At 38.4% G+C, this 26,274-nt stretch overlaps 1 protein-coding gene across 1 annotated transcript; it reads left to right on the top strand.

Moving 5' to 3' along the window:
- The first annotated feature begins 26 nt into the window (after positions 1–26).
- On the top strand, positions 27–26,274 carry LOC132544399 (uncharacterized). The gene is made up of 39 exons (XM_060207987.1): positions 27–105; positions 257–337; positions 1,556–1,669; positions 1,891–2,020; positions 2,798–2,937; positions 3,028–3,237; positions 3,482–3,715; positions 3,936–4,069; positions 4,365–4,570; positions 4,723–4,853; positions 4,992–5,111; positions 5,331–5,471; positions 5,934–6,099; positions 6,495–6,734; positions 6,942–7,210; positions 7,426–7,554; positions 7,746–7,841; positions 7,990–8,205; positions 8,388–8,622; positions 9,600–9,690; positions 9,810–9,906; positions 10,187–10,348; positions 10,717–10,878; positions 11,716–11,877; positions 12,226–12,387; positions 13,480–13,644; positions 13,830–13,982; positions 14,097–14,261; positions 14,583–14,744; positions 18,488–18,646; positions 19,876–20,031; positions 22,184–22,357; positions 22,857–23,021; positions 24,013–24,168; positions 24,298–24,459; positions 24,844–24,960; positions 25,142–25,261; positions 25,353–25,467; positions 26,010–26,274. The coding sequence occupies exons 1-39, from the start codon at positions 27–29 to the stop codon at positions 26,272–26,274; spliced, it is 6,141 nt and encodes a 2,046-aa protein (XP_060063970.1).

Below are 26,274 nucleotides of genomic sequence, written 5' to 3' on the forward strand. Positions count from 1 at the left end.
ACTACTTCTCAGATCGTAACCAGTCAATGACCTGCGAAGAGTGTCCCCCAGGAACAGTGACATTAGCAACTGGGGCAACAAGTAACTCCAGCTGTGTGGATGCAGGTTAGGACATTATACAAGTTTTGCTGATGTCAACAAAATTTTCTTTTCTGATTTTGTTGATTTCAGAAATCTCAAAAGGTGCTTTTAATGCAATTTTTGTCCAATTTATTATATGATATTTAATGTAATGGCAAAATTATTTTTGTTTCAGAAAACGTTCTTTGTGCAAGCTGTCAAAATGGAGCTACTTGCAGAATAGTCCAGCATACTTATGTATGTGACTGTCCTCTAGGTATGTGGAATCGTGATGTGTGAGACTGTCCACTAGGTATGTGGAATTGTGATGTGTGAGACCCGTCCACTAGGTATATGAATTGTGATGTGTGAGACCCGTCCACTAGGTATGTGGAATTGTGATGTGTGACTGTCCACTAGGTATGTGGAATGGTGATGTGTGTGACTGTCCACTAGGTATGTGGAATGGTGATGTGTGTGACTGTCCACTAGGTATGTGGAATTGTGATGTGAGACTGTCCACTAGGTATGTGGAATTGTGATGTGTGACTGTCCACTAGGTATGTGGAATTGTGATGTATGTGACTGTCCACTTGGTATATGGAATTGTGATGTGTGTGACTGTCCACTAGGTTTGTGGAATTGTGATGTGTGAGACTGTCCACTAGGTATGTGGAATTGTGATGTGTGAGACTGTCCACTAGGTATGTGGAATTGTGATGTGTGAGACTGTCCACTAGGTTTGTGGAATTGTGATGTGTGAGACTGTCCACTAGGTATGTGGAATTGTGATGTGAGACTGTCCACTAGGTGTGTGGAATTGCGATGTGTGAGACTGTCCACTAGGTTTGTGGAATTGTGATGTGAGACTGTCCACTAGGTATGTGGAATTGTGATGTGTGGGACTGTCCACTAGGTTTGTGGAATTGTGATGTGTGAGACTGTCCACTAGGTTTGTGGAATTGTGATGTGTGAGACTGTCCACTAGGTATGTGGAATTGTGATGTGTGAGACTGTCCACTAGGTTTGTGGAATTGTGATGTGTGAGACTGTCCACTAGGTTTGTGGAATTGTGATGTGTGAGACTGTCCACTAGGTATGTGGAATTGTGATGTGTGAGACTGTCCACTAGGTTTGTGGAATTGTGATGTGTGAGACTGTCCACTAGGTATGTGGAATTGTGATGTGTGTGACCCGTCCACTAGGTATGTGGAATTGTGATGTGTGTGACCCGTCCACTAGGTTTGTGGAATCGTGATGTGTGTGACCCGTCCACTAGGTTTGTGGAATCGTGATGTGTGTGGGACTGTAAGGTATTATTCACCTAGATTTGTGGTAGATTTGATGATGTTTTATAATGGTTTGCAGACGACAGTTGAAGAAAAAGTGCTGAGGTTTCTGATATTGTAATGATGACATATTGTTGAATGGTTATATTGGTAGACCTTGAGTGTGTACCTAACTTGTCCTCTCACAGTAAGGTCTTTGTTAACAGGTTACAGTGGAAGAGAATGTGAACAGATAACAGACAATTGTTTGTCTGAACCTTGTTACAATGGAGCAACCTGTACATCCTCACTTGGGACCTACAACTGTACATGTCCACAAGGTAAGCCTTATTTAGACATTTCAAATTAGATAGGAATATGTCATATTTATCTTTGTGTTGAAAGACTTAGTAGAAAGACGTAAGAAGTTTGATTCCTGATATTTACATCTCTATCAACAGTATTAATGACTGTGTTTAACATCTATCCACATAAAGAGAAATATCCCTGCTGTTGATAAATACATAATATGTCATTATGTTGTGTTTTTACCTATGTATAGGTGTAACTGGTGACAGTTGTGAGGTAGATGTAGATGACTGCAGAAATAAACCCTGTCAGAATGGAGGAATTTGTGTTGATGAACTGAACGGCTACTCCTGTGTGTGTCTATCAACCTTCTATGGCAACAAGTTGGTATTTATTGCTAGAGAAACAGTGTGTCACCAGAGATACTGTTTTTAGGTCATCTGACCGAAGGGTATTGCAATCGCCTTTTGTCTGGCATCGTCTGTTGTCTGTCGTCTGTCGTAAACATTTTCAACTTCTTCTCAAGTTCTACATGTCTCATTGAGCTGAAACTTACCTGAAATGATTGTGACATGATCCTGACCAAAGTTTGTTAATTGGGTTGGTCTGAAATCCAACATGTCCGTCATGGCCGCCATCTTGAAAACACATTTTCGACTTCTTCTCAAGTTCAAAATTTGAAATCTTGTATTTTATCTCAGATGACTGTTAAGGCCCATTGGCCTCTTGTTTTTTATTCACATTACTAGGACTACAAGTCATTATTACTGAAATATATACTGTAGTGATCCTTCAAAATAATCTGATTTAAGATTTTAGGAATTTGAGGTGCCCGTAGATGAAAATTATGGGGAAGTTTTACAGTAATCTTTTTCTGTGTGTGACATGAGGCTGGACGTACTTGAGACTGGTCAGTTTGCCTGTTAAACATTTATTTACTTGGACTAGCCTAGATTTACATAGCAGTTGATGAAGCAGAAGATGCTTACCCTTCTGGATTACATGTTTCTCTCCTTGCACCTTTCCAGTAGTCAAAAAAAAATCTTTTTGCACTAGTTTTATTCAATCTAAGTTTGGAATATAATTGTTGGTATTTTCTTGTTTTTTTTCTGATTGAGATGTAATTTCAGCATCCGTAATAAAACAGATTTCGTTTGTAGCTGTGAGTTAGATAACTCGACCGATGTGTGTGTATCTTTGCCCTGTGACAATGGTGGAACATGTGTATCTGTACACAACCTTTGGAGGAAATGTCTCTGTCTGCCCGGATTCCTGGGACAGGATTGTCAAGTCAACATTGGTAAGCCTCAGAATGTCAGGATTGTACCTCTGTAAATCAAATCTAAACTCAACATTTTTGACATCAAATAGAAATCATTTCCATCTACAGATGAATGTTCATCCTCCCCCTGTCTGAATGGAGGACAGTGTGCTGATGGCAACAACTCTTACACCTGTACTTGTGTCACATATAAGGGGAACAGGTGTGAAACGCCTAGAATCACCTGTGATAGCCTTACCTGTGGAAATGCTGATGAGTGTTATGATGACTATAAGACAGGACTTCCTCAGTGTCTGTGTAATCCTGGATATACTCAAGGTAGGTGTCTTTGTAATAATTGATACCCAATGAGTAGGTGTCTACGTAACCATGAATATATTATCAGTAAATTTGTCCATGAGGTCTTGTCTTTATATTTATCGATGTCTTATGTGTTTTTTTTATTCCATATATACCATGGTTAATTGTCTATATGATTGTGTAACCATCCTGGAAATATTGTCACTGTACTTGTTACTTTGTATAATGTTTTAAAGTATTGCGATATCTTATATATTTTAAGAGCAAGGACAGAGTGATTGTTCGCTTGTGGACGTCTGCGCATCATCGCCCTGCCAGAGGGGAGGAACGTGTATTAATATTCCTGGCGGACAAACCTGTCAGTGTCCCCCGGGGTATGGAGGATACCGCTGTCAACATGACCTTGATGACTGTGCTTCCACACCCTGTCTCAACAATGGAACATGCGAAGACAGATTTAATAACTATACATGTGACTGCCCCATTGGATTCACAGGTATAACAGCTACTGTCGGTGTTACTAAAACAAAGACTATATAACATGAAAGTCATAATTGCTACTCTATATTAGAGATAACTACATGTACCTCTAGACGACCAAGCTGGTCATGATGTCTTGATACCTATATCTTTAACAGACCAGGCCCCCAACACCCAGATCTCCCAGCTGATTACCGTAATCCCTACCATAACACACCCTGTTTCTGCTGTTTCAGGTAGAGATTGCTCCTCAGACATAGATGAGTGTTTGAGTAACCCCTGTCATCCACCTGGAACATATTCCTGTAACAACACATATGGAGGCTTCATCTGCAACTGCAACCAGGGCTATTCCGGGCTCAACTGTTCAGTAAGCACAAATACATGATATCCTTTCATGCTTTTATTGAAAAACAGATTTTGTTGCCCTTCCATATTTTCTACACTTATGAACTATTGCATCACGGAAGAATCCTTTGAGGACAGAACACATACATGAGGAAGCAAACTTGATATATTGTTAAGTCCATGTTAGAAAGGGAAATCAACATATTTGTCCTATAGGAAGTTTAGGAGAATGTTGAATCACATTGAATACTACTGAAACAAGAAGAAAGCCTATATATATTTCAGGGTGTTGTTCCGACACCAACTCTCTGTCGTAGGTGTATACAGACAATGATCCCTGCGTCACCAACCCTTGTCTTCATGAAGGTGTCTGTAGAAGGTTGACATCAGGATTTATATGTGAGTGTGAGAATGGATGGACAGGCCAGCGTTGTGAAGTACTCGTCAATTACTGTGTAAACATTGCCAACCCTTGTCTCAACAATGCCTCCTGTGTCAGTCTTCAAAATGATTTCATCTGCAGGTAAATAATTTGCTAGAATTATGCTAGTCATTACAATAACGGTTGGTTAGTTTGTCATTTAATGACAAAAGTCCTTCTTGTGGTTCATTGATACTGTAACCGTTTTGACTAATCTTTTGTTTGTAACTATCCTCTCTGTCGTTTAATTGTAGATGTCCGACTGGTACCTATGGTCGTTACTGCGACCAGCTCCCTGACTTGTGCAGCCGTCTCAACCCTTGTCTAAACCTTGCAAATTGTTCAGCTAAGGGAGAGAATTTTACTGGATGCAGTTGTGCTACAGGTAAACAATTATTGAAATAATTCATGTGCTGTTATAACAGTTGTATCAGACAAGACCTGGACCTATATACAATTATTTATGTCATGTCATTAAGATGATTTAACATAAATACCACCCTCTTATTTGACCTATTTTCAGGTTTCCTTGGTGATGGTTGCCAGATCAGGAAGAACTATAATTGTGACAACAGCCCTTGTCTTAATGGTGCCACATGCTCCTTGGATCCTGGCAGTCATCTCTCCTGTACTTGTGCACCAGGTAGTCTATCATTGTGAAATGGTTACGCCATCAGAGTAACCAGCAGCCTTCGGATTCGTCATTAGGGACTGTTCAGAAATTTTGGAAAAAGATGTTTTCCTGTTGTATTTAAATTGACAACATAATTATAACAGTATACACTGATATATAGTATTCATGAACAGTGCAAGTGTTCTAACCATGATACAATTATGTCATTATATATATATATCTTTCTAGGTTATTATGGAGAGTATTGTCAGTTTGATGTAAACGAGTGTGAAAATGTCACCTGTCCAGGCCAAGGAGCATGTATAGATGGGTTAAATCGGTACTTTTGTCGTTGTCCTCTTGGCAAACTTCTTCCTGACTGTACAGAAGGTAAGTATACTGCAGACATGTTCTTCAGGCTAGGTCTATCCACTGTGGACAATAAAGTAGGTGTATTTACTGTAACAACACTATCACTATATCCTATTGACCACATCCTTCTGGACTGTATACACATAAAGAAGGCAGGTATTCACAACTGATGGTTCAACTGCCCTCTTGATAAATTCTCCCCTGACAGTACAAACAGTAGGTACAGCCGAGATCAACCAATACTGTGGTAATCCTCTACACATTCCTCCCTCGGTTGCACGGAAGGTATCTTTACTACAGATGAGGTCACTAGCAAACTGCCGCTGTCATCATAACAAGGTCCCTCCTGTCTGTGAAAATAACACAAGATATCCATTTTGATTTTAGTCACAGAATTGGTCTGGTATATCTCTGATATCTGATTTTCTGTTTCATTTTCAGTGTGAGTTGTAATTTCAGCTTTTTGTTTTATATTTCCAGATTTGACAGTTATGTATGACTTGTGTTTTGAGTCTCCCTGGAGAACAGCAAGTGCCTCTCTGCCTTTCAGTATACCAGTAAACAACCAGTTCCTGTCTCTCAGTTTTTGGGTAAAATTCTCAGCAAAAACTGGAACAGGAACTTTCTTGTCCGTGTTTGAACAAAGGTGTGTAGGCTATTGTACTAAGTAACTTTGTCGTTGGTGCCATTGTCATTTCTGGTAGGAACTTTTCCTACAGTCAACTCTTCTGCCTCAAATTTTTAATTTTATTGCTACTTCTAACCAGAGATCATTCAAAGAAACAATTTGAACATATCAAATATTAAATCCTTATTGGATGATAAAGTACTCTGGACACTTGTACTAACCAAATAAAAAACTCAAGAATGATTTGATAATTATGTATGTTCACAGTCATGTGACTGTAGGAATCTGTTGACTTCATACATGTATAAGTCCTTACATCCTCACTAGAAACTGTTCTTCTTGATGTCATGTTTTGTGACCTTAATCCCTTAACTTGACAATGTTTATTACCTGTGAGCTGTTTTGTTGCCTAGCAACCCCGATTTCGCCTCTGGACGGGAACTACTATTCAGTTTTTCCCAGGACGGTTTCCTCGTCTCACCTGATGGTACCGTAGATAAAGAAAACTTCGGGACTTACTCTGTAAACAATGGACAGTGGCACCTAATTGTGATGACATGGGACACTACCATTGGAGAGTTAGAAGTCAGGGTTAACACTGTACGTGTATTTCACCTGACAAATTATCATCAAGGAAGGCTTCTTGATAAGTTGTAAGTTTTTCTGTTATGTGACTTGATCTGAAAGAATAAGATCTCATGAAACGCTTTGCGTTTAAGCTAAATACTATCTTTCATATTTCCATTTTATCTTCCATTGAAACAGTCTCATTTATATGATTATTTTCAGAGAAAACCCATAAAAACAAGACTATAAGATTGATAAATAGAAATCTCACAAGACTGACTGTCTGTTTTCAGTTACTGGATAACGTTGGGAAATGAATTTTCTCCAGCTAACATGACGTCTGTGCCAGTAGGAGGTTTCCTGGGCTGCATTTCTCAGGTGAACATATTCAGTTATATACTAGACACTAATGTGGAGGTTCCAAGTCTGATGATAAATCCCTTCACTGTTGGAGGACGTGGTGATGTCCTACAGTGGAACGAGTTTGAACTGCATGGCCTTGTCAGTAGAATCAGACCAAGCACGGTAATGGACCCCGTCTGTGACGACTGCTCTTCTCCAGGTAAATTAAATATCAAACTGTAACCATTAATTGATGAAGACTTCATTAACAACATATTAATTAACAATTTAAATGAATACACTTTTGAAGAGAACCAGGACAAGGTGCAGTGTGTTGACAGGATAATTCTTTGCTCTATGTTTGGTACTTCCCAGAACCTTACTGTCTGTTATAGTGTGAGGTTTGTATTTTCAACTTGTTTATGTGTGTTACAGACAGGACCATTCCTACCCTCACCTGTCCAAAAGATGTGTACCTTGTATCCACTCACCCATACAGCCCTGTATCATGGAGTCTTCTCCAACATGAGGAAGGACTCGTTGTAAAGACAAACATGACATCAGGTAAGTCTTTCATGTCTTCAAGTTTTAAAAGCATTGATCAGAATGGCATTATATGCTTTACAGTGATCAGAGTTTTGTTAAAGAAGGTATACTTAGGAAATGTATTCTGTTCCTGATTTCATGAGTCGTGGTAGAAGACACTATGTGTATTTATGGGACAAAAATGTGCGATAATATATTTCTGACTGCAGGTACCGCCCTTTCCATAGGCAGACACACTGTGGTGTACTCGGCATCAGATGTGAACAACAATACTGCGGTGTGCTCATTCAGGATCTACATCAAGGGTAGGTAGTTGCTTAGAAACTAGTTAGGAATGTGACAATTTGTCTTACTGATTTTTACTAAATCTGTGAACTTGGTTCAGAAAAGACTTTTCCTGACTGGGTTTGGCATATGATGACCTGTTAGTGTCTCAACTATGTTTTGTTTCAGAAAACAACTGTGAGTTTCCTGACTTGTTTGGAGGTGTTGAGAAGACCTGTCAGACTGGTGGTGATGGTAATCGTTACACTGGATGTTCCCTGTCTTGTCCCTCTTCTGGATACACTCTTAGTCGGGTCACACCCCTCTCCTACACGTGTGGACCTCTAGGGTGGTGGGAAACAGGAGTAGACCAGAAGTGTGCCCCGATTTACCCCACATGTGGAAGTAAGGCATATATAGATACCATTGATTCTATGATCCTAATTACTGGTAATAGCACAAAAAAAAGAAGAACGGGAATTAAATAAAACAGTTAGATTCAATGAAATTCAATTGTTCATCGAATAAATACTATGGGTTTGTCACATGATTCTCTGTAATGTTCACCATGTTTGACCTTTCTCCAGATATCACCTCAACGGCCACAGTGAATGTGAAAGTGAGGCTGGTGTACCCCGCCACCCTGACAGCATGTGACCAGGTCAAGGATACCTTGGAAATGTACACACGGGAACATATAAATACTTTAGACACGGAGTGGGGCAGCAAGTTATGTAGCCAGGAAGATTGTGAGGATGTTGTTCTAAGTGTTAACTGTAGCTCAGCAACACCTGTAGTGGAGTTTATCATTAACAACGTAGGGTAGGTGCCATATTTTTGTTTTTGGGGGAGGGGGGATGGTATCTGGTAGATTCTGTCAGCACCAGTAATATTGGATAGGTGAAACAAGAAATATAGTGTATGTATTATCTAGTTCTTATATTGCTATAAATTATTATCAACAATTTTAGGGAAGATGTGAAATATTCCATTGTAATATTAATACTCAACATCAGTGAAATGGATTTGTCTCTAGCAAAAACAAGAGTGCATCATTTACATTAAATTTGTGAAAAACTTTACACATATTTCTTGATACTAAAAATATCTGTCAACACTGAATGTTAATCATGTCTTAGTGTAATGTAACAGTTAGTGTATAACAGTTCTAATGTTAATCATGTCTTAGTAGTGTAACAGTTAGTGTATTACTAACAGTTCTAATGTTAATCACTTAGTAGTGTAACAGTTAGTGTATTACTAACAGTTCTAATGTTAATCACTTAGTAGTGTAACAGTTAGTGTATTACTAACAGTTCTAATGTTAATCACTTAGTAGTGTAACAGTTAGTGTATTACTAACAGTTCTAATGTTAATCACTTAGTAGTGTAACAGTTAGTGTATTACTAACAGTTCTAATGTTAATCACTTAGTAGTGTAACAGTTAGTGTATTACTAACAGTTCTAATGTTAATCACTTAGTAGTGTAACAGTTAGTGTATTACTAACAGTTCTAATGTTAATCACTTAGTAGTGTAACAGTTAGTGTATTACTAACAGTTCTAATGTTAATCACTTAGTAGTGTAACAGTTAGTGTATAACAGTTCTAATGTTAATCACTTAGTAGTGTAACAGTTAGTGTATTACAAACAGTTCTAATACTAAGAACTGGAAATTCCTGTCCCATTTCTGTCTAATTGATCAGAGTGTAAGATATAGCACTGAAATTTGACACAGGTTTCTTCATGGATGTGGATGCAATGTTTTTCCTTAGCACACATTTAATTGTTTACATAGGCTGAAGTTGATAGGAGTAGATGGAGAGTCCAAGAGTCCGGAGCAAATTTTTACACAGGCACTTCTTGATCAGAACAGATTCCACTTTAAGGTTTGTATTTCAGTCTATGTTCATTTCATAAAGGATATTACTATATGATATCTGTACCCAGTACAGTGTATATGAGAATAGCATTCCACTGCTTGTTTGTATGTATTTCATGCTTTTAGGAGATGATCCCTAATGCTGATCCAGTGATAATCCTTTCTGCTGTCGAGTCCTCCTTAATATGTCCTGATGGATATCTACTTATGGGAACTGACTGTGGTAATTATGTCTTCCTGGAATATTGGGTGACTTCTGGGCTCTTAATATTGAAACTATGTCTGGGATTCCTTGGATAACTAGGTTTTTTGACATCTGATTATATTTGTGAATTACACACATGTATTTACACAAAGAATTATGAATTATTATTCATATACATTATTACTCCGAAAATTAAAATCCTTCGCATAATCATGGTCATGCAAAACTGATAATCAATGCAGTTGAATATGCACATCATAAACATTTTACAGTAGCTGGTTCTGTTACTCTATTCCAGTTACATGTGGATTTGGAACGTATCTAAATTTGACCACCAACTTGTGTGACTACTGTGCTAAAGGATTCTATTATGTTAGCGAAGGAAACACTTCCTGCCGAGCATGCCCAGAAGGGACAACAACTGAGTGTCCAGCAGCAGTGTCCCTTGCCCAGTGTCATGGTTAGTGTACTAAACACATCTGTTTTCCCATTTACTATTACTTCTTACATGTGTAAATGTAGTTTCTGGATAGTGACCGCCTGGCTGCTATTTTTGAGTACCAGTGGAGGCAGAACATATCTATCATTATTTCCTATTACACTTGTACAGGTGTTACATATTGTTTTCAGCAGAGTTTAGGTAACAATAAAGAGTTATCTATAAACGTTATAGACTCAAAAGCGATTTCCTTGATATTGTTTTATCCTCCCGAAGTGCTTAGTAACTCTATAACAAAATGTCTAGACACAAGGGTACAAATTACTATTACATACTAAGACAATAAGTTGCTAATTAAACAGTAACTCCTGTGTCTTTTGTTGAAACAGTTGTTTGTGAGAATGGATCATTCTTCAATCTGACCACTCAGACCTGTGAGATTTGTCCCATGGGTACATACCAAGACCAAAGTGGACAGTTTGAATGTCTTGCCTGTCCATATAATCAAACAACTATTCAGAATGGAACAACGGATGTCAAATTTTGCTTTGGTACATATTTAATTTGGATACTTTAATGTGATACTCTAAGAAGATATTTAAGACATTAATTATGTTGTATTTCATAACAGTTATAACAGGAGAGGAGATTGAAGGAGGGATAACCAAATCTACTGAGCAATGTAATGTAACTTCATCATTCCAGATTCAAGAAAATTTGTTTTTGTCTAAAAATTGCCAGCAATAGCCATAATTTGTTGGAATCAGATATATGGAAATTACAACATGGATAGAATTCTTGGGTCAGTGCTGCCCTCCTTCTAGATTTTGACATTTCTTTCAATCTGTTTTTGTTTATCTTTTTTGCCTTTGTGGTTTATTAATTTTGGCCCTTAGTGTCCCTGACAAATCCTAGAAGGATGAAGCAGCTCTATAATGTAGTTGGATTTATTATCTGTCTTTCTTTATCTAATTCTGATTTGATATAGAAAGGTGTTATTGACATCTGTGTATTTTGTATATTATCTGAACTATTGACAGAAAATTTCTGTGTAAAAGGGTATCAACATCATGGTGACCTTTACATCAATTGCATTCTCTCTGTTTAAATTCTGACATCAAAAACATATCAATGAACTGTAAAGCTAGGAACATTTGACACCAGCATTTGATATTTACGATTTCAATTCAGTCTATGATATTTATGCCTAAAAGAAAAGTTGGATGTTAATAAAAAATGAAACATTGTGATGAGAATTTCATTCTACAATGTTTGATGTAAGGATAACTAAAGAAGTCTTATGACATTTTTATGATTCTATACACAAAAATGCCAGAAATGTGATAACAACAGAGATGCATAATGATTATCTGTTTTGATCCATGCAGATGATTGCCCCTCTGGGTTTGAGGTGGATCTCCAGGGTTCATGCAGTGAGTGTGTGGTAGGGACATTTCGTGTGAAGGGAGATGGACTTTTATGTGTTCCTTGTCCTCCTGGGTTTACAACACCAAGCACTGGCTCGCACAGTATTCTGAACTGTACCACAGGTAAGTGTCTTTACTTATAAAACTTATTTGTGTTTACAATCTATGATTTGTTTAGTTGTAACTCTGTTTAACCTAATAGTCATTATCTAGGTACTGAAGATAGAGCTAAATTATGGTGTGTGGTTTCATATTCAAATCCCTATGTTAAAGAATAACTCCTCCTTTGGATGGAAGTATTTGAAAAAGATATCTTCATGCTGTTTAAGTATTTCTGGACTATATATCAAAACATCCTTATCCTTCAGTCACATGTCTTGTCTTTTTCCTTTTTCCTCTACCACTGTTCACCAATGTCCAAAGCATTGTCTTCTCAGCAGAAAACTGTAACTGACTCACACCTTGTTTCAGTTATATGTTCTCCTGGGTACAGAGCAGATAGTACAAACACCCACTGTGAACGATGTCCAATTGGGCATTATCAGCCAGATTGGAACCAATTAGATTGTCTCCCCTGTCCAGAAAACACAACCACCCGGCTGGATGCAGCTGACAACCAGACGCTGTGTGAAGGTAAATGTTGCTTATTTTAGTTGGCCTTAAGAAGCATGGTCTGTAGGAAATGTCTTCTCTGTTCAAATGAAATGTTCATATGATCCAGACAAATTTTTCAACTTAGAATTCATGTTAGTGATTGAATTGGAAAAATAAAGGTTTCTTAAAAGAGAATGAATTAATATACAATATACACAGATAGTTCTGGTTGGATGGATTGTGGGTTCCTTCACTCCCCATCTGGATACCTTTAGTATTTAGAGTGATTGAGCAGAAGGGAAAAGTCAGGTAAGGATATCAATCATAACAGCAAAGGAAGTGGATATGTTTAAAATATGAAAGGTACTTGTTGACCAGTTTCTCCCTCCCGGACTTCTTCAGGACACCTATATGCTAAAAATAGTATATCTGCTATTATAACATTATACAATTCCATGCTCGATACCTCTTACATATATCCATACATTGAAAATTTGTATATAGGTTGCTAGCTCTATATTATCAGTTCAGATACATCCTACTCTTACTACAAATAAATATTTCTGTATCCAACTCATAATAAATTATTGACTTTGTTATTAAGATAGTGTATCCCTCACCATTAGTAGTTCATTAACAAATGGCTTAACACTGGTCACTGGTCATCTAGACATAGTGTTGAAGTGGATTCTGATACATAGTTGTATCTCTTATAATCCCTTATTTCTGTTACCCCATGATATTCGTTTTCTGAAGTACTCGGCATAGACCCTGCTGCCTCCGAGATGTCGTCACTAAGGGTGAGGTCCTATTTCAGCAGGTCAATAGCTTGATCTATCGTTGGCCTTGATTTCTCAGGTGGTCCTCCATTAATTATATACTGTCCCTGGACTACCCGGAACTTCGCCAGGTCCGACTGAGACTTGGTGAGGCTCTCAAATGGTCTCTCTGTTGATGGTTTCTAGTTGTATCTTGAGTGGTCGACAAGTACCTAGTAAATAAACACATCCACTTCCTTGGCTGTTGTTATTGATACACTAATTTCTGCTACAGATCCATTATCCTTCATAGTGTACTTACTTTTACACTTCAGTATACATTGTCTTCAACACTCTTTTCTGGTTTCCTCAGATTTCTGTCTGTCTGGGTATGAGCGTGTAGGTCTGGAGTGTGTTCCCTGTCCAGTAGGACAATACAAAAACAATAGTTATGGAATGTTGGAAAGTTGTGTTACTTGTCCACGTGGGTATGTCACACCATTGGTTGCCTCCACGTCTTCAACAAACTGCAGCATTTGTAAGTACTTCTTCCTTTTAATTCACAAAATGGAAATGCAATTTGATTTCAATATTTGATAAACAAGATGAAAACCTGTATATAATGCTTTAAACAGAAGACTCGTGTCAAGTATGTCTTAAGGTGTCACACTTGTTTAGTGCAATTTATAGTCATGGAAATCTTCTAGTTCTTTTCTTTTACAGATAACTGTACAGAAGGATCAAAGATCAATTATAACAATACTGGGTGTGAGCTGTGTCCTTTAGGAGAATACCAGCCTCAGAAATATCAAACCGATTGTCTCCCTTGTGCTAATGGCTCTAGTACACGACAAGTGGGAGCGACAGTGTGTGAAGGTAACTTTACAGTAAAATCTTCCTCTTTTTACTAAAAGTGTCTCCTTTGTATTTGTGCGTGATTTTAATGGCATCACTTTGATCTTTAGATTTGTGGGTTTTTGTCTCCTCCAGTGATCTGTCCATCAGGCCAGCAGCTAAAGGATGGCCAGTGTGAACCTTGTCCTGTAGGTTATTACAGAAACAATACTGGAGATCTGTTTGGGGACTGCCAGTTATGTCCTGTTGACTTCATCACTGATCATCAGGGAGCTACCTCTGTAGACATGTGCATTATTGGTAAACATCTCTGTTTTCAGCATAAATGTTTTTGTTGTTGGTGAGGATTTCTGTGTTGTTTGTGAGAATGTTTGTGATAATAATGATAAGATGTATGTTTCGTTGATGTTTATATTGTTGATGAGGAACTGTGACGTATTTAATGGTCATTTGACATAAACAAATGTTTACAGGAAACATATTTTGTTTTATTGTGTTACTTTTATTTGGATTATGTATTTGGTGATAAAGGAGTGTCACTCTTAAATGTTGTGACATGAAATTATGAGATATATATTCACATCAATGATAAAGTAAAAATGGACCACTTGTCTTTACCAGGGAACTGTACATCTGGTCAATACTTGCTGAACACCACCCTGAATTGTACAGACTGTCCAGTTGGAACATACCAACCACAAAAGTGGCAGACAGCATGTATCTCCTGTCCCAATGACACCACAACACAGGGAGAAGGGGCGTCTCAACGATCACAATGTTTCTGTAAGTTTGGAAGGGGTAAGAGAGGACAACTCTGGACATAATGTTTCTGTAAGTGTGGAATGGGGTTAGGGAGGATAACTCTGTGGACACAATGTTTCTGTAAGTGTGGAATGGGGTTAGGGAGGATAACTCTGTGGACACAATGTTTCTGTAAGTCTGGTAGGGGTTAGGGAGGATAACTCTGGACATAATGTATCTGTAAGTCTGGTAGGAGTTAGTGAGGATAACTCTGTGGACACAATGTTTCTGTAAGTCTGGTAGGGGTTAGGAAGGATAACTCTGTGGACACAATGTTTCTGTCAGTCTGGTAGGGGTTAGGAAGGATAACTCTGTGGACACAATGTTTCTGTCAGTCTGGTAGGGGTTAGGGAGGATAACTCTGTGGACACAATGTATCTGTCAGTCTGGTAGGGGTTAGGGAGGATAACTCTGTGGACACAGTGTTTCTGTCAGTCTGGTAGGGGTTAGGGAGGATAACTCTGTGGACACAATGTTTCTGTCAGTCTGGTAGGGGTTAGGGAGGATAACTCTGTGGACACAATGTTTCTGTCAGTCTGGTAGGGGTTAGGGAGGATAACTCTGTGGACACAATGTTTCTGTAAGTGTGGAATGGGGTTAGGGAGGATAACTCTGTGGACACAATGTTTCTGTCAGTCTGGTAGGGGTTAGGGAGGATAACTCTGTGGACACAATGTATCTGTCAGTCTGGTAGGGGTTAGGGAGGATAACTCTGTGGACACAATGTTTCTGTCAGTCTGGTAGGGGTTAGGGAGGATAACTCTGTGGACACAATGTTTCTGTCAGTCTGGTAGGGGTTAGGGAGGATAACTCTGTGGACACAATGTTTCTGTCAGTCTGGTAGGGGTTAGGGAGGATAACTCTGTGGACACAATGTTTCTGTAAGTGTGGAATGGGGTTAGGGAGGATAACTCTGTGGACACAATGTTTCTGTCAGTCTGGTAGGGGTTAGGGAGGATAACTCTGTGGACACAATGTTTCTGTCAGTCTGGTAGGGGTTAGGGAGGATAACTCTGTGGACACAATGTATCTGTCAGTCTGGTAGGGGTTAGGGAGGATAACTCTGTGGACACAATGTTTCTGTCAGTCTGGTAGGGGTTAGGGAGGATAACTCTGTGGACACAGTGTTTCTGTAAGTGTGGAATGGGGTTAGGGAGGATAACTCTGTGGACACAATGTTTCTGTCAGTCTGGTAGGGGTTAGGGAGGATAACTCTGTGGACACAATGTTTCTGTAAGTGTGGAATGGGGTTAGGGAGGATAACTCTGTGGACACAATGTTTCTGTAAGTGTGGAATGGGGTTAGGGAGGATAACTCTGTGGACACAATGTTTCTGTCAGTCTGGTAGGGGTTAGGGAGGATAACTCTGTGGACACAATGTTTCTGTAAGTGTGGAATGGGGTTAGGGAGGATAACTCTGTGGACACAATGTTTCTGTAAGTGTGGAATGGGGTTAGGGAGGATAACTCTGTGGACACAATGTTTCTGTCAGTCTGGTAGGGGTTAGGGAGGATAACTCTGTGGACACAATGTTTCTGTAAGTGTGGAATGGGGTTAGGGAGGATAACTCTGTGGACACAATGTTTCTGTAAGTGTGGAATGGGGTTAGGGAGGATAACTCTGTGGACACAATGTTTCTGTCAGTCTGGTAGGGGTTAGGGAGGATAACTCTGTGGACACAATGTTTCTGTAAGTGTGGAATGGGGTTAGGGAGGATAACTCTGTGGACACAATGTTTCTGTAAGTGTGGAATGGGGTTAGGGAGGATAACTCTGTGGACACAATGTTTCTGTCAGTCTGGTAGGGGTTAGGGAGGATAACTCTGTGGACACAATGTTTCTGTCAGTCTGGTAGGGGTTAGGGAGGATAACTCTGGACATAATGTATCTGTAAGTGTGGAATGGGGTTAGGGAGGATAACTCTGTGGACACAATGTTTCTGTCAGTCTGGTAGGGGTTAGGGAGGATAACTCTGTGGACACAGTGTTTCTGTAAGTGTGGAATGGGGTTAGGGAGGATAACTCTGTGGACACAATGTTTCTGTCAGTCTGGTAGGGGTTAGGGAGGATAACTCTGTGGACACAATGTTTCTGTCAGTCTGGTAGGGGTTAGGGAGGATAACTCTGGACATAATGTATCTGTAAGTGTGGAATGGGGTTAGGGAGGATAACTCTGTGGACACAATGTTTCTGTCAGTCTGGTAGGGGTTAGGGAGGATAACTCTGTGGACACAATGTTTCTGTCAGTCTGGTAGGGGTTAGGGAGGATAACTCTGTGGACACAATGTTTCTGTCAGTCTGGAATGGGGTTAGGGAGGATAACTCTGTGGACACAATGTTTCTGTCAGTCTGGTAGGGGTTAGGGAGGATAACTCTGTGGACACAATGTTTCTGTCAGTCTGGTAGGGGTTAGGGAGGATAACTCTGTGGACACAATGTATCTGTCAGTCTGGTAGGGGTTAGGGAGGATAACTCTGTGGACACAGTGCTTCTGTAAGTGTGGAATGGGGTTAGGGAGGATAACTCTGGACATAATGTTTCTGTAAGTCTGGAATGGGGTTAGGGAGGATAACTCTGTGGACACAATGTTTCTGTCAGTCTGGTAGGGGTTAGGGAGGATAACTCTGTGGACACAATGCTTCTGTAAGTGTGGAATGGGGTTAGGGAGGATAACTCTGTGGACACAATGTTTCTGTAAGTGTGGAATGGGGTTAGGGAGGATAACTCTGGACATAATGTTTCTGTAAGTGTGGAATGGGGTTAGGGAGGATAACTCTGGACATAATGTATCTGTAAGTGTGGAATGGGGTTAGGGAGGATAACTCTGTGGACACAATGCTTCTGTAAGTGTGGAATGGGGTTAGGGAGGATAACTCTGTGGACACAATGTTTCTGTAAGTGTGGAATGGGGTTAGGGAGGATAACTCTGGACATAATGTTTCTGTAAGTGTGGAATGGGGTTAGGGAGGATAACTCTGGACATAATGTTTCTGTAAGTGTGGAAAGGGGTTAGGGAGGATAACTCTGGACATAATGTTTCTGTAAGTGTGGAATGGGGTTAGGGAGGATAACTCTGGACATAATGTATCTGTAAGTGTGGAATGGGGTTAGGGAGGATAACTCTGTGGACACAATGTTTCTGTCAGTCTGGTAGGGGTTAGGGAGGATAACTCTGGACATAATGTATCTGTAAGTGTGGAATGGGGTTAGGGAGGATAACTCTGTGGACACAATGTTTCTGTCAGTCTGGTAGGGGTTAGGGAGGATAACTCTGTGGACACAATGTTTCTGTCAGTCTGGTAGGGGTTAGGGAGGATAACTCTGTGGACACAATGTTTCTGTCAGTCTGGTAGGGGTTAGGGAGGATAACTCTGTGGACACAGTGTTTCTGTAAGTCTTGTAGGGGTTAGGGAGGATAACTCTGTGGACACAGTGTTTCTGTAAGTCTTGTAGGGGTTAGGGAATACAACTCTGTGGACATGTTTCTGTAGAGCAGCAGGGGTAAGAATGTAACCATTTGGTCACAATGCTTCTGTAAGTTTGCAAGGAACAGGTTGGGGGGGGGGGTTGAGGGTGGAGGGGGGGGAGATTACTTTGCTATCACAATGCAGTTAGTCAACAGGGATTAATGGGTGGTAACCCTGTGGTCACAATGTTGTTTATATATATATATATTATTAGTGCAGTGCCATGATATTTATGATACAGATATGTTTGTATTTTTCAGTGTATTGTGATGCAGGCTATGAAGGAGTAAATACAACATGTGACCCCTGCCCTGTTGGGTACTATAAGTCAATGGCAGGTGCTTTACCCTGCTTAGCCTGTCCCTCAGGCAACAGAACTCTGGACACAGGGGCTACGAACAAGTCACAATGTCATGTTGGTCTGTATAATCACTTTTGTGTTAAATCTTTTTATGGTATTCTGTGACAAGGACATTTGAAGAGTTAGTTGTTCATAGGTATATTTTTAACCCCTGTGAAACATGTTTGTTGAGGATATTGATTTGGCCTCAATCCGTCTGTCATGCATGTGAATGTGCATGTGCGTGTGTCAATCCAGGGGATTTCCTGGCTATATCTTCTAAACCATTCAACTCAACTTCACAAAACTTGCCGTTTATATTAAGTTAGTGCTCTAGTTGTACCTCCTGCTATTGACAATATTCCTTTTTTTTTTTTTAAATATTTTTTGTGATACCATGGAAACATAGTAAAAAACCATAAAATTAGTGTTAACTTTCCTTTACAGGCTACATCTTCAAAACCATTCCACTCAACTCCACAAAACGTCATGTATATATTACATTAGTGCCCTAGTTGAATTTATTTCTGTTACCATGGAAACAGATATCCCACATTACAAATTTAAGTGTTTCTGGACTTGTGTGCTGAAACTTTTTAAGATAATTGCACAAAACTTTTTAAGGTATTATAATCTTTTGCTATGGGTAAGTTCTCCTTTGAAATACTTTTTCTGTAACCATGGAAACAGGTAGGCCAAATCACATAATTAATCTTTTTTTCAGACCAGTTCTCTTAAACCTTTCAATGTTCTAAAAACTTTGTACAGGCATCAGGCTAGTACTCTAGTTCTCCATTTCAATACTTTGTATAGAACAATTAAAATTAACATATAGAAATTAAACTTGTTGTAATATTAAAATATATATATGATTATGTGTATTGCTTTTAGTGGGACATGGGAGATAATGCCACATTTTGCATTATCCTGTTTTGTTATGTTCATATACTCTTTATGATTAGTATTTCTTAAAAGTACGAAGTAACTACATATGTGTTTGTGTTTATTTATAAAAGTAATCAGCAGTGATCTGTGCAGGAGTGAACTTGGTTTACGGATAAATCATGTTCAGCATATCTATCTACTACAAGTTATATTATTAAATTCAGTTATACATGTAAAGCAGTCTTATCTTACTAGACTAGAACTATTGAATATATTGGATTGAGTTAAGTGATGTTATTTTATCATGAGATATGCAAGTTCTTTTGATTACTTCTGTCAAATTTATCTATCACGATATCCGAGGACAAAGCAGCTGTATGATGTACTAGAATTGTTTAGTAGTATTATCCACCTGTTTTACAGCTGCCTGTGAGCCTGGTACCTACTTACAGAACAATACATGTAAACTGTGTCCCTATGGTCAGTACCAGAGGGACAAATGGCAAGATGATTGTGTCCCTTGTCCCCCTGAGACCACAACATACCACCTGGGGGCTGCAAACCTCTCGAGTTGTGTCAGTAAGTAGACTCTACATCTCATCGTAAATAAGAACAGTCAATCGCATTGATTCTTTGCACCATGTCTATAGGTTTACTACTGTTAAAGTAGTGGAAATTTATATAGTCAAACATCCTGTACTTACAACTGGCAGTTCAACATGTTATGTCTGTCATATTGTTGACTTCACTACCTGGGAATAGATTAGGTTACTACAATCAGAACGTCTCAGTTGTCTACCTGCCATCAGTATCCTAACATTGAGTGGGAATTCAGAAAATACAGTCGCTGTATTTCAGCTATAAAAGCTGGTAGTTTTATATAGTTAGGCAATCAGCAGTAAAGTCTTGACAGGACTGGTTGGCTCTTTTTCTCTTTCTGTAGCCACTCATGTTGTCTGTTTTATATATTTGTCAGGAGTCAGGCATTGTAGCTGTTCATGTTGTCTGTTTTATATATTTGTCAGGAGTCAGGCATTGTAGCTGTTAATGTTGTCTGTTTTATATATTTATTTGGTGTCAGGCCTTGTAGCTGTTCATGTTGTCTGATTTATATATTTATTTGGTGTCAGGCCTTGTAGCTGTTAATGTTGTCTGATTTATATATTTATTTGGTGTCAGACCTTGTATCTGTTAATGTTGTCTGTTTTATATATTTATTTGGTGTCAGACCTTGTAGCTGTTAATGTTGTCTGTTTTATATATTTATTTGGTGTCAGACCTTGTAGCTGTTAATGTTGTCTGTTTTATATATTTATTTGGTGTCAGACCTTGTAGCTGTTAATGTTGTCTGTTTTATATATTTATTTGGTGTCAGGCCTTGTAGCTGTTCATGTTGTCTGATTTATATATTTATTTGGTGTCAGGCCTTGTAGCCGTTAATGTTGTCTGTTTTATATATTTATTTGATGTCAGACCTTGTAGCCGTTAATGTTGTCTGATTTATATATTTATTTGGTGTCAGGCCTTGTAGCCGTTAATGTTGTCTGTTTTATATATTTATTTGATGTCAGACCTTGTAGCCGTTAATGTTGTCTGATTTATATATTTATTTGGTGTCAGACCTTGTAGCCGTTAATGTTGTCTGTTTTATATATTTATTTGGTGTCAGACCTTGTAGCTGTTAATGTTGTCTGTTTTATATATTTATTTGGTGTCAGACCTTGTAGCTGTTAATGTTGTCTGTTTTATATATTTATTTGGTGTCAGACCTTGTAGCTGTTAATGTTGTCTGTTTTATATATTTATTTGGTGTCAGGCCTTGTAGCTGTTAATGTTGTCTGATTTATATATTTATTTGGTGTCAGACCTTGTAGCTGTTCATGTTGTCTGATTTATATATTTATTTGGTGTCAGACCTTGTAGCCGTTAATGTTGTCTGATTTATATATTTATTTGGTGTCAGGCCTTGTAGCTGTTAATGTTGTCTGATTTATATATTTATTTGGTGTCAGACCTTGTAGCTGTTCATGTTGTCTGATTTATATATTTATTTGGTGTCAGACCTTGTAGCCGTTAATGTTGTCTGATTTATATATTTATTTGGTGTCAGACCTTGTATCTGTTAATGTTGTCTGTTTTATATATTTATTTGGTGTCAGACCTTGTAGCTGTTAATGTTGTCTGTTTTATATATTTATTTGGTGTCAGACCTTGTAGCTGTTAATGTTGTCTGTTTTATATATTTATTTGGTGTCAGACCTTGTAGCTGTTAATGTTGTCTGTTTTATATATTTATTTGGTGTCAGGCCTTGTAGCTGTTCATGTTGTCTGATTTATATATTTATTTGGTGTCAGGCCTTGTAGCCGTTAATGTTGTCTGTTTTATATATTTATTTGATGTCAGACCTTGTAGCCGTTAATGTTGTCTGATTTATATATTTATTTGGTGTCAGGCCTTGTAGCCGTTAATGTTGTCTGTTTTATATATTTATTTGATGTCAGACCTTGTAGCCGTTAATGTTGTCTGATTTATATATTTATTTGGTGTCAGACCTTGTAGCCGTTAATGTTGTCTGTTTTATATATTTATTTGGTGTCAGACCTTGTAGCTGTTAATGTTGTCTGTTTTATATATTTATTTGGTGTCAGACCTTGTAGCCGTTAATGTTGTCTGTTTTATATATTTGTTTGTTGTCAGGCCTTGTAGCCAGTTCATGTTTGTTCTTAACAGAAGACTGTGAGGGTGGGTTTGAGTACAGTTCCACCACTGGTCAGTGTGAGATGTGTGACCAGGGCTACTACAGAGACAGGAGTGACCCTACACAGGCCCAGTGTCAGCCCTGCCCCCTACAGACAATAACCAGCCCTGGGCAAATCAGCACAAGTATCATCTTCTGTTTTATTGGTGAGACCATTTGATCCATATTTAATGTGATGCAAAAAACAAAGAAGAAAATACCAGCAAGTTCATAAAATCATAAATGAAAAATTTGGAAGTAATGTGATGTTGGCAAAACATCAAAAATAAAATAATTTTCACAAAGATAATCTTTAAAATACAAGGAGCATAAGATCACTACATTATGTTCTTTTCTGTTACATTTGACTTAATTTATCCTTCTCCTGAGTCAATTAGTAGTTATCAAAATATTCTGTTTTTTGAGCAACCATGCTGCAGCGAATCAGGGTAAGGCAAAAACCAGTGACATTTTGGTAACTCCTTAATCAAAAGCACCATTGTACCAGGTTGCCATGCTCCTCTTCAGTTCTCATCATGGGTGTGACCATATATGGGTAAAACAATATGTTACTAGCATTGTAGTGGTAAAGGGACTCTGTAGGTTACAACCATTTACTAAACTTTGTCTTTACTTTCCTGACATGTTGTTTGTTCTTGTATCTAGCCAACTGTACTGTTCCTGGAGAGTACCGTAACCCGGATGAGAACCTGTGTCAGCCGTGTCCGAGGGGTCAGTACCAAGACCAGAAATGGCAGGATTCTTGTGAGCAGTGTCCGGAGAACTATACAACTTTCAGTGTAGGAGCAGTATCCAGGGACCAGTGTCATAGTAAGTAAAGAATGGGGAAACGTTAAACAAAGGCCCCTCGCACGCTTCCATCTGAGCCAACAAGAGTGATTAATTTTATTTAACATTAAACAAAGGACTATTAATAAGTGTTTAAGTGTACACAAAAACAGTTCCCTCATTTGTATCAATTGATTTTATGAAACAGCAACAAAGGATAGCTGTAAAAAGTCAAGACAATACCAACATGTCAAAAGAACTTTAATTCAACCTCAACATCAATGAAACGTGGGGAAAATATGAGCTGCCAAAATATTTAGAGAGAGACCCATGAAAAAGTACAAGCAGAAAAAGACCATGTTTCAGCAAATAAGAATAAGGTTAGCAACAAGGAAACCACCACACATACTTATGAGTAGCAACCTCTTTTTTACTACTTATTAGCGGATTTTGATATTTATTTCAAGCATTTTTTTTTATTTAAAATTTTCTGTAGTCACCTCCTGAGTTATAACACAAAGCCTTTGATATTTCTCATGAGTCCTAGAAAGAGGAAATAGTTGTATGACGCAATTTTTTATTCATTTTTGGCAATATTGTATCTTGTTCTAATTTATTGAAAGGCGCTATTTATTTATGTGATTTTTGTACAATCCCTTCATATCGTACAAGGAAATACTGTATTTTCCACCGAGGTTATGGCAGTGACCAAAAAACTAACCCATAGTTGTCATCAACTTGCATCTCTCAGAACTTTGTTTTACAAGTTTATCTCTGGTCTTAAGTACCGGAACCAAGTTTATTGCTATCTAGAAATGGAAAAATTGCAGGTGAGAGATGAAAATCATCTCGTAAATTAATGTATATAAAGAACATTTTAGGTTGGTTTACATTACACCTATTCCTGATCAAGTTGTTAATCATCATAAGATTATATATCTGAGATTCGTGGTAAGAGGACACCACCAGCATGTGTGTGGCCTGTTTGGTTAATACCTATGATAATTCTTGCTGATGTCCTTATGTGTTGTAGTGGCCTGTGACTCTGGGTATGAAGAGGTCAATGCCACATGTGTCGCTTGTGCTGTGGGTACCTTCAGAAACCAACAGGACACTCAGTGGTGTAGGAACTGTTCTGTTGGCTGGACAACAACTTCTACAGCAACCACAGAAGCTGACCAGTGTGTTCGTAAGTCATTAGATAACTTAACAAGGAGAATCAACCTGATGCTTTAACCACATAACCAAATATTCAATTTTTGAGTTAGTATAATTGTTAGCCTAACAAGTCTGTAAGTAAAAACATCAATTTTTCCAGCAAACTGCACACGTGGCCAATACTATTCAGAGGTAAATGGACAGTGTGAGCTTTGTGACCGTGGAACGTACCAGATGGAGCTGTATCAGCGACAGTGTTCACCATGTGGACAGGGGACAGACACCAGGACAGATGGTGCCACAGCTAGGGACGAATGTTTGTGTATGTTTGTTCAGAGAAATATTTGTCAACCTCTTATCAACTACACTTCAGTTTTAACTGGATACAACAGGTTTTAATGACATTAAAGATTAGTTTAAGGTAGCTCTGTACTTCCATTATCTTTTCATTTCAATTTATGATTTCCATGGAGTTATAGCCTTTGAATTATTTTTTGATATTTTTTTTTTATGATTCTTGCTATTTTTTTCATTATCATGTTTTCTTGTTTTGAAGTCCCCTGACATCACAATTCATAAAAAAAGTTGAATAGATCTTGATAAGAATAATGTGTCTTTTTATCACCTTTGGTTCAGAGCTGAAATAATGCCAATCACTAATACAAGGATGACTGTGATGTTTAAACTTGTGGAATTCTTGTTGTAGCTCTGTGTCACAATCTTATTCACAACTGCTCCGAGCATGCACATTGTGAGGTAAATGGAAACAGATCCACATGTACCTGTAAGCTTGGTTACCTTGGTGATGGATATCATTGTCAACGTAAGTATACACCTAATATTGCAAGATATATAACACTTGCATGATATTTACATTCTAACAGAGATCTAAAAAGGGTATTGAGGGAGTATTATGGTGAACACAGTCATTAGACAATCAAAACTTAAAATTGGATTTAATGTCATACAGCTGTAATCATTCATGTGTCATATTCCTCCTGCAGATCGGTGTAACACTTCTGACTACTGTTTTAATGGAGGGACATGTGTCTTGGATGTCACCCAAAGTATCGGTTGTCAATGCCATTTCAAGTATACTGGGGACAGGTGTCAGTACCGCAAAGGTAAAATTCTACTCTATTGGCGGTGATTCTTCCAGTTGTAAACAGTCTTATTCCTCTGATAGATTACATCTGACATTATTGTCTGTTTCAGATGTGGAATCCATTGTCCCACAGACATGGACCATCATCGTGGGCTCTGTGGTCGGCAGTGTTGCTTTCCTTTCTATCTTCATCATTGTTAGTGTACTTCTTGGTGTCACTTACAGGTGAGTGAGAACTATACAGTGTCTAATATCACTTACAGATGAGTGAGAACTATACAGTGTCTAATATCACTTACAGGTGAGTGAGAACTATACAGTGTCTAATATCACTTACAGGTGAGTGAGAACTATACAGTGTCTAATATCACTTACAGGTGAGTGAGAACTATACAGTGTCTAATATCACTTATAGGTGAGTGAGAACTTATACAGTGTCTAATATCACTTACAGGTGAGTGAGAACTATACAATATCATGTGGTATCATCAAACATCATGTAGATTTGATGTAGCTTCTTCAGTGTAAACTGTTGGTCTTGTAATCTGGAACTTTCCTGGGTCGTACTGTGAGTGTATGGTATATAAAGCAAGTTGTATTTGACACCAGTATTTTTGTCAATCTTTTCAGCGAGTTACATTTCATTAAGACATCTTTCATCAATGACTGTTTCTTTTTTAACCAATTGGTTCATGAAACTTAAATCTCTATTTAGAGGACAAGGTTTTGGCAATATCAACTCACATTTATTAAAATATTAATTTCAGACATCACAAAGCATACAAGATGAAGAACGCTATCAATTCTTTGAAAAAGAAAAAAATGTCTCGGCCGTTTGTCACAAGAGCAAGTTTAAGTGATTATGGCAGTCCTACAGAACCACCATTCCGTTTACCTGACTCCAGTGTGCAGAAGACAAACAGCTTCAATTGGAGTCCAGTGGAAGAAGGGAAACTAAAGGACGTTAATCATATAGATATGGGTAATGGGATGGATGATTCCATCTATCAGCCGCCGAGAGAGGAACCATGA

Source organism: Ylistrum balloti, unplaced genomic scaffold (assembly GCF_031769215.1).
Source record: "Ylistrum balloti isolate Yb309-2 unplaced genomic scaffold, AGI_CSIRO_Ybal_v1 Utg369796, whole genome shotgun sequence".
NCBI classification, from domain to species: Eukaryota; Metazoa; Mollusca; class Bivalvia; order Pectinida; family Pectinidae; genus Ylistrum; species Ylistrum balloti.

Bases quoted from the DNA above. Each gene is read 5' to 3' on its own strand.
- LOC132544399 (XM_060207987.1), top strand. From the start codon at position 27: ATGACCTGCGAAGAGTGTCCCCCAGGAACAGTGACATTAGCAACTGGG. The intron at 2,021-2,797 runs GTTGGTATTTAT...TTTCGTTTGTAG, and splicing joins TCAACCTTCTATGGCAACAA to CTGTGAGTTAGATAACTCGA. The intron at 5,472-5,933 runs GTAAGTATACTG...TTATATTTCCAG, and splicing joins TCTTCCTGACTGTACAGAAG to ATTTGACAGTTATGTATGAC.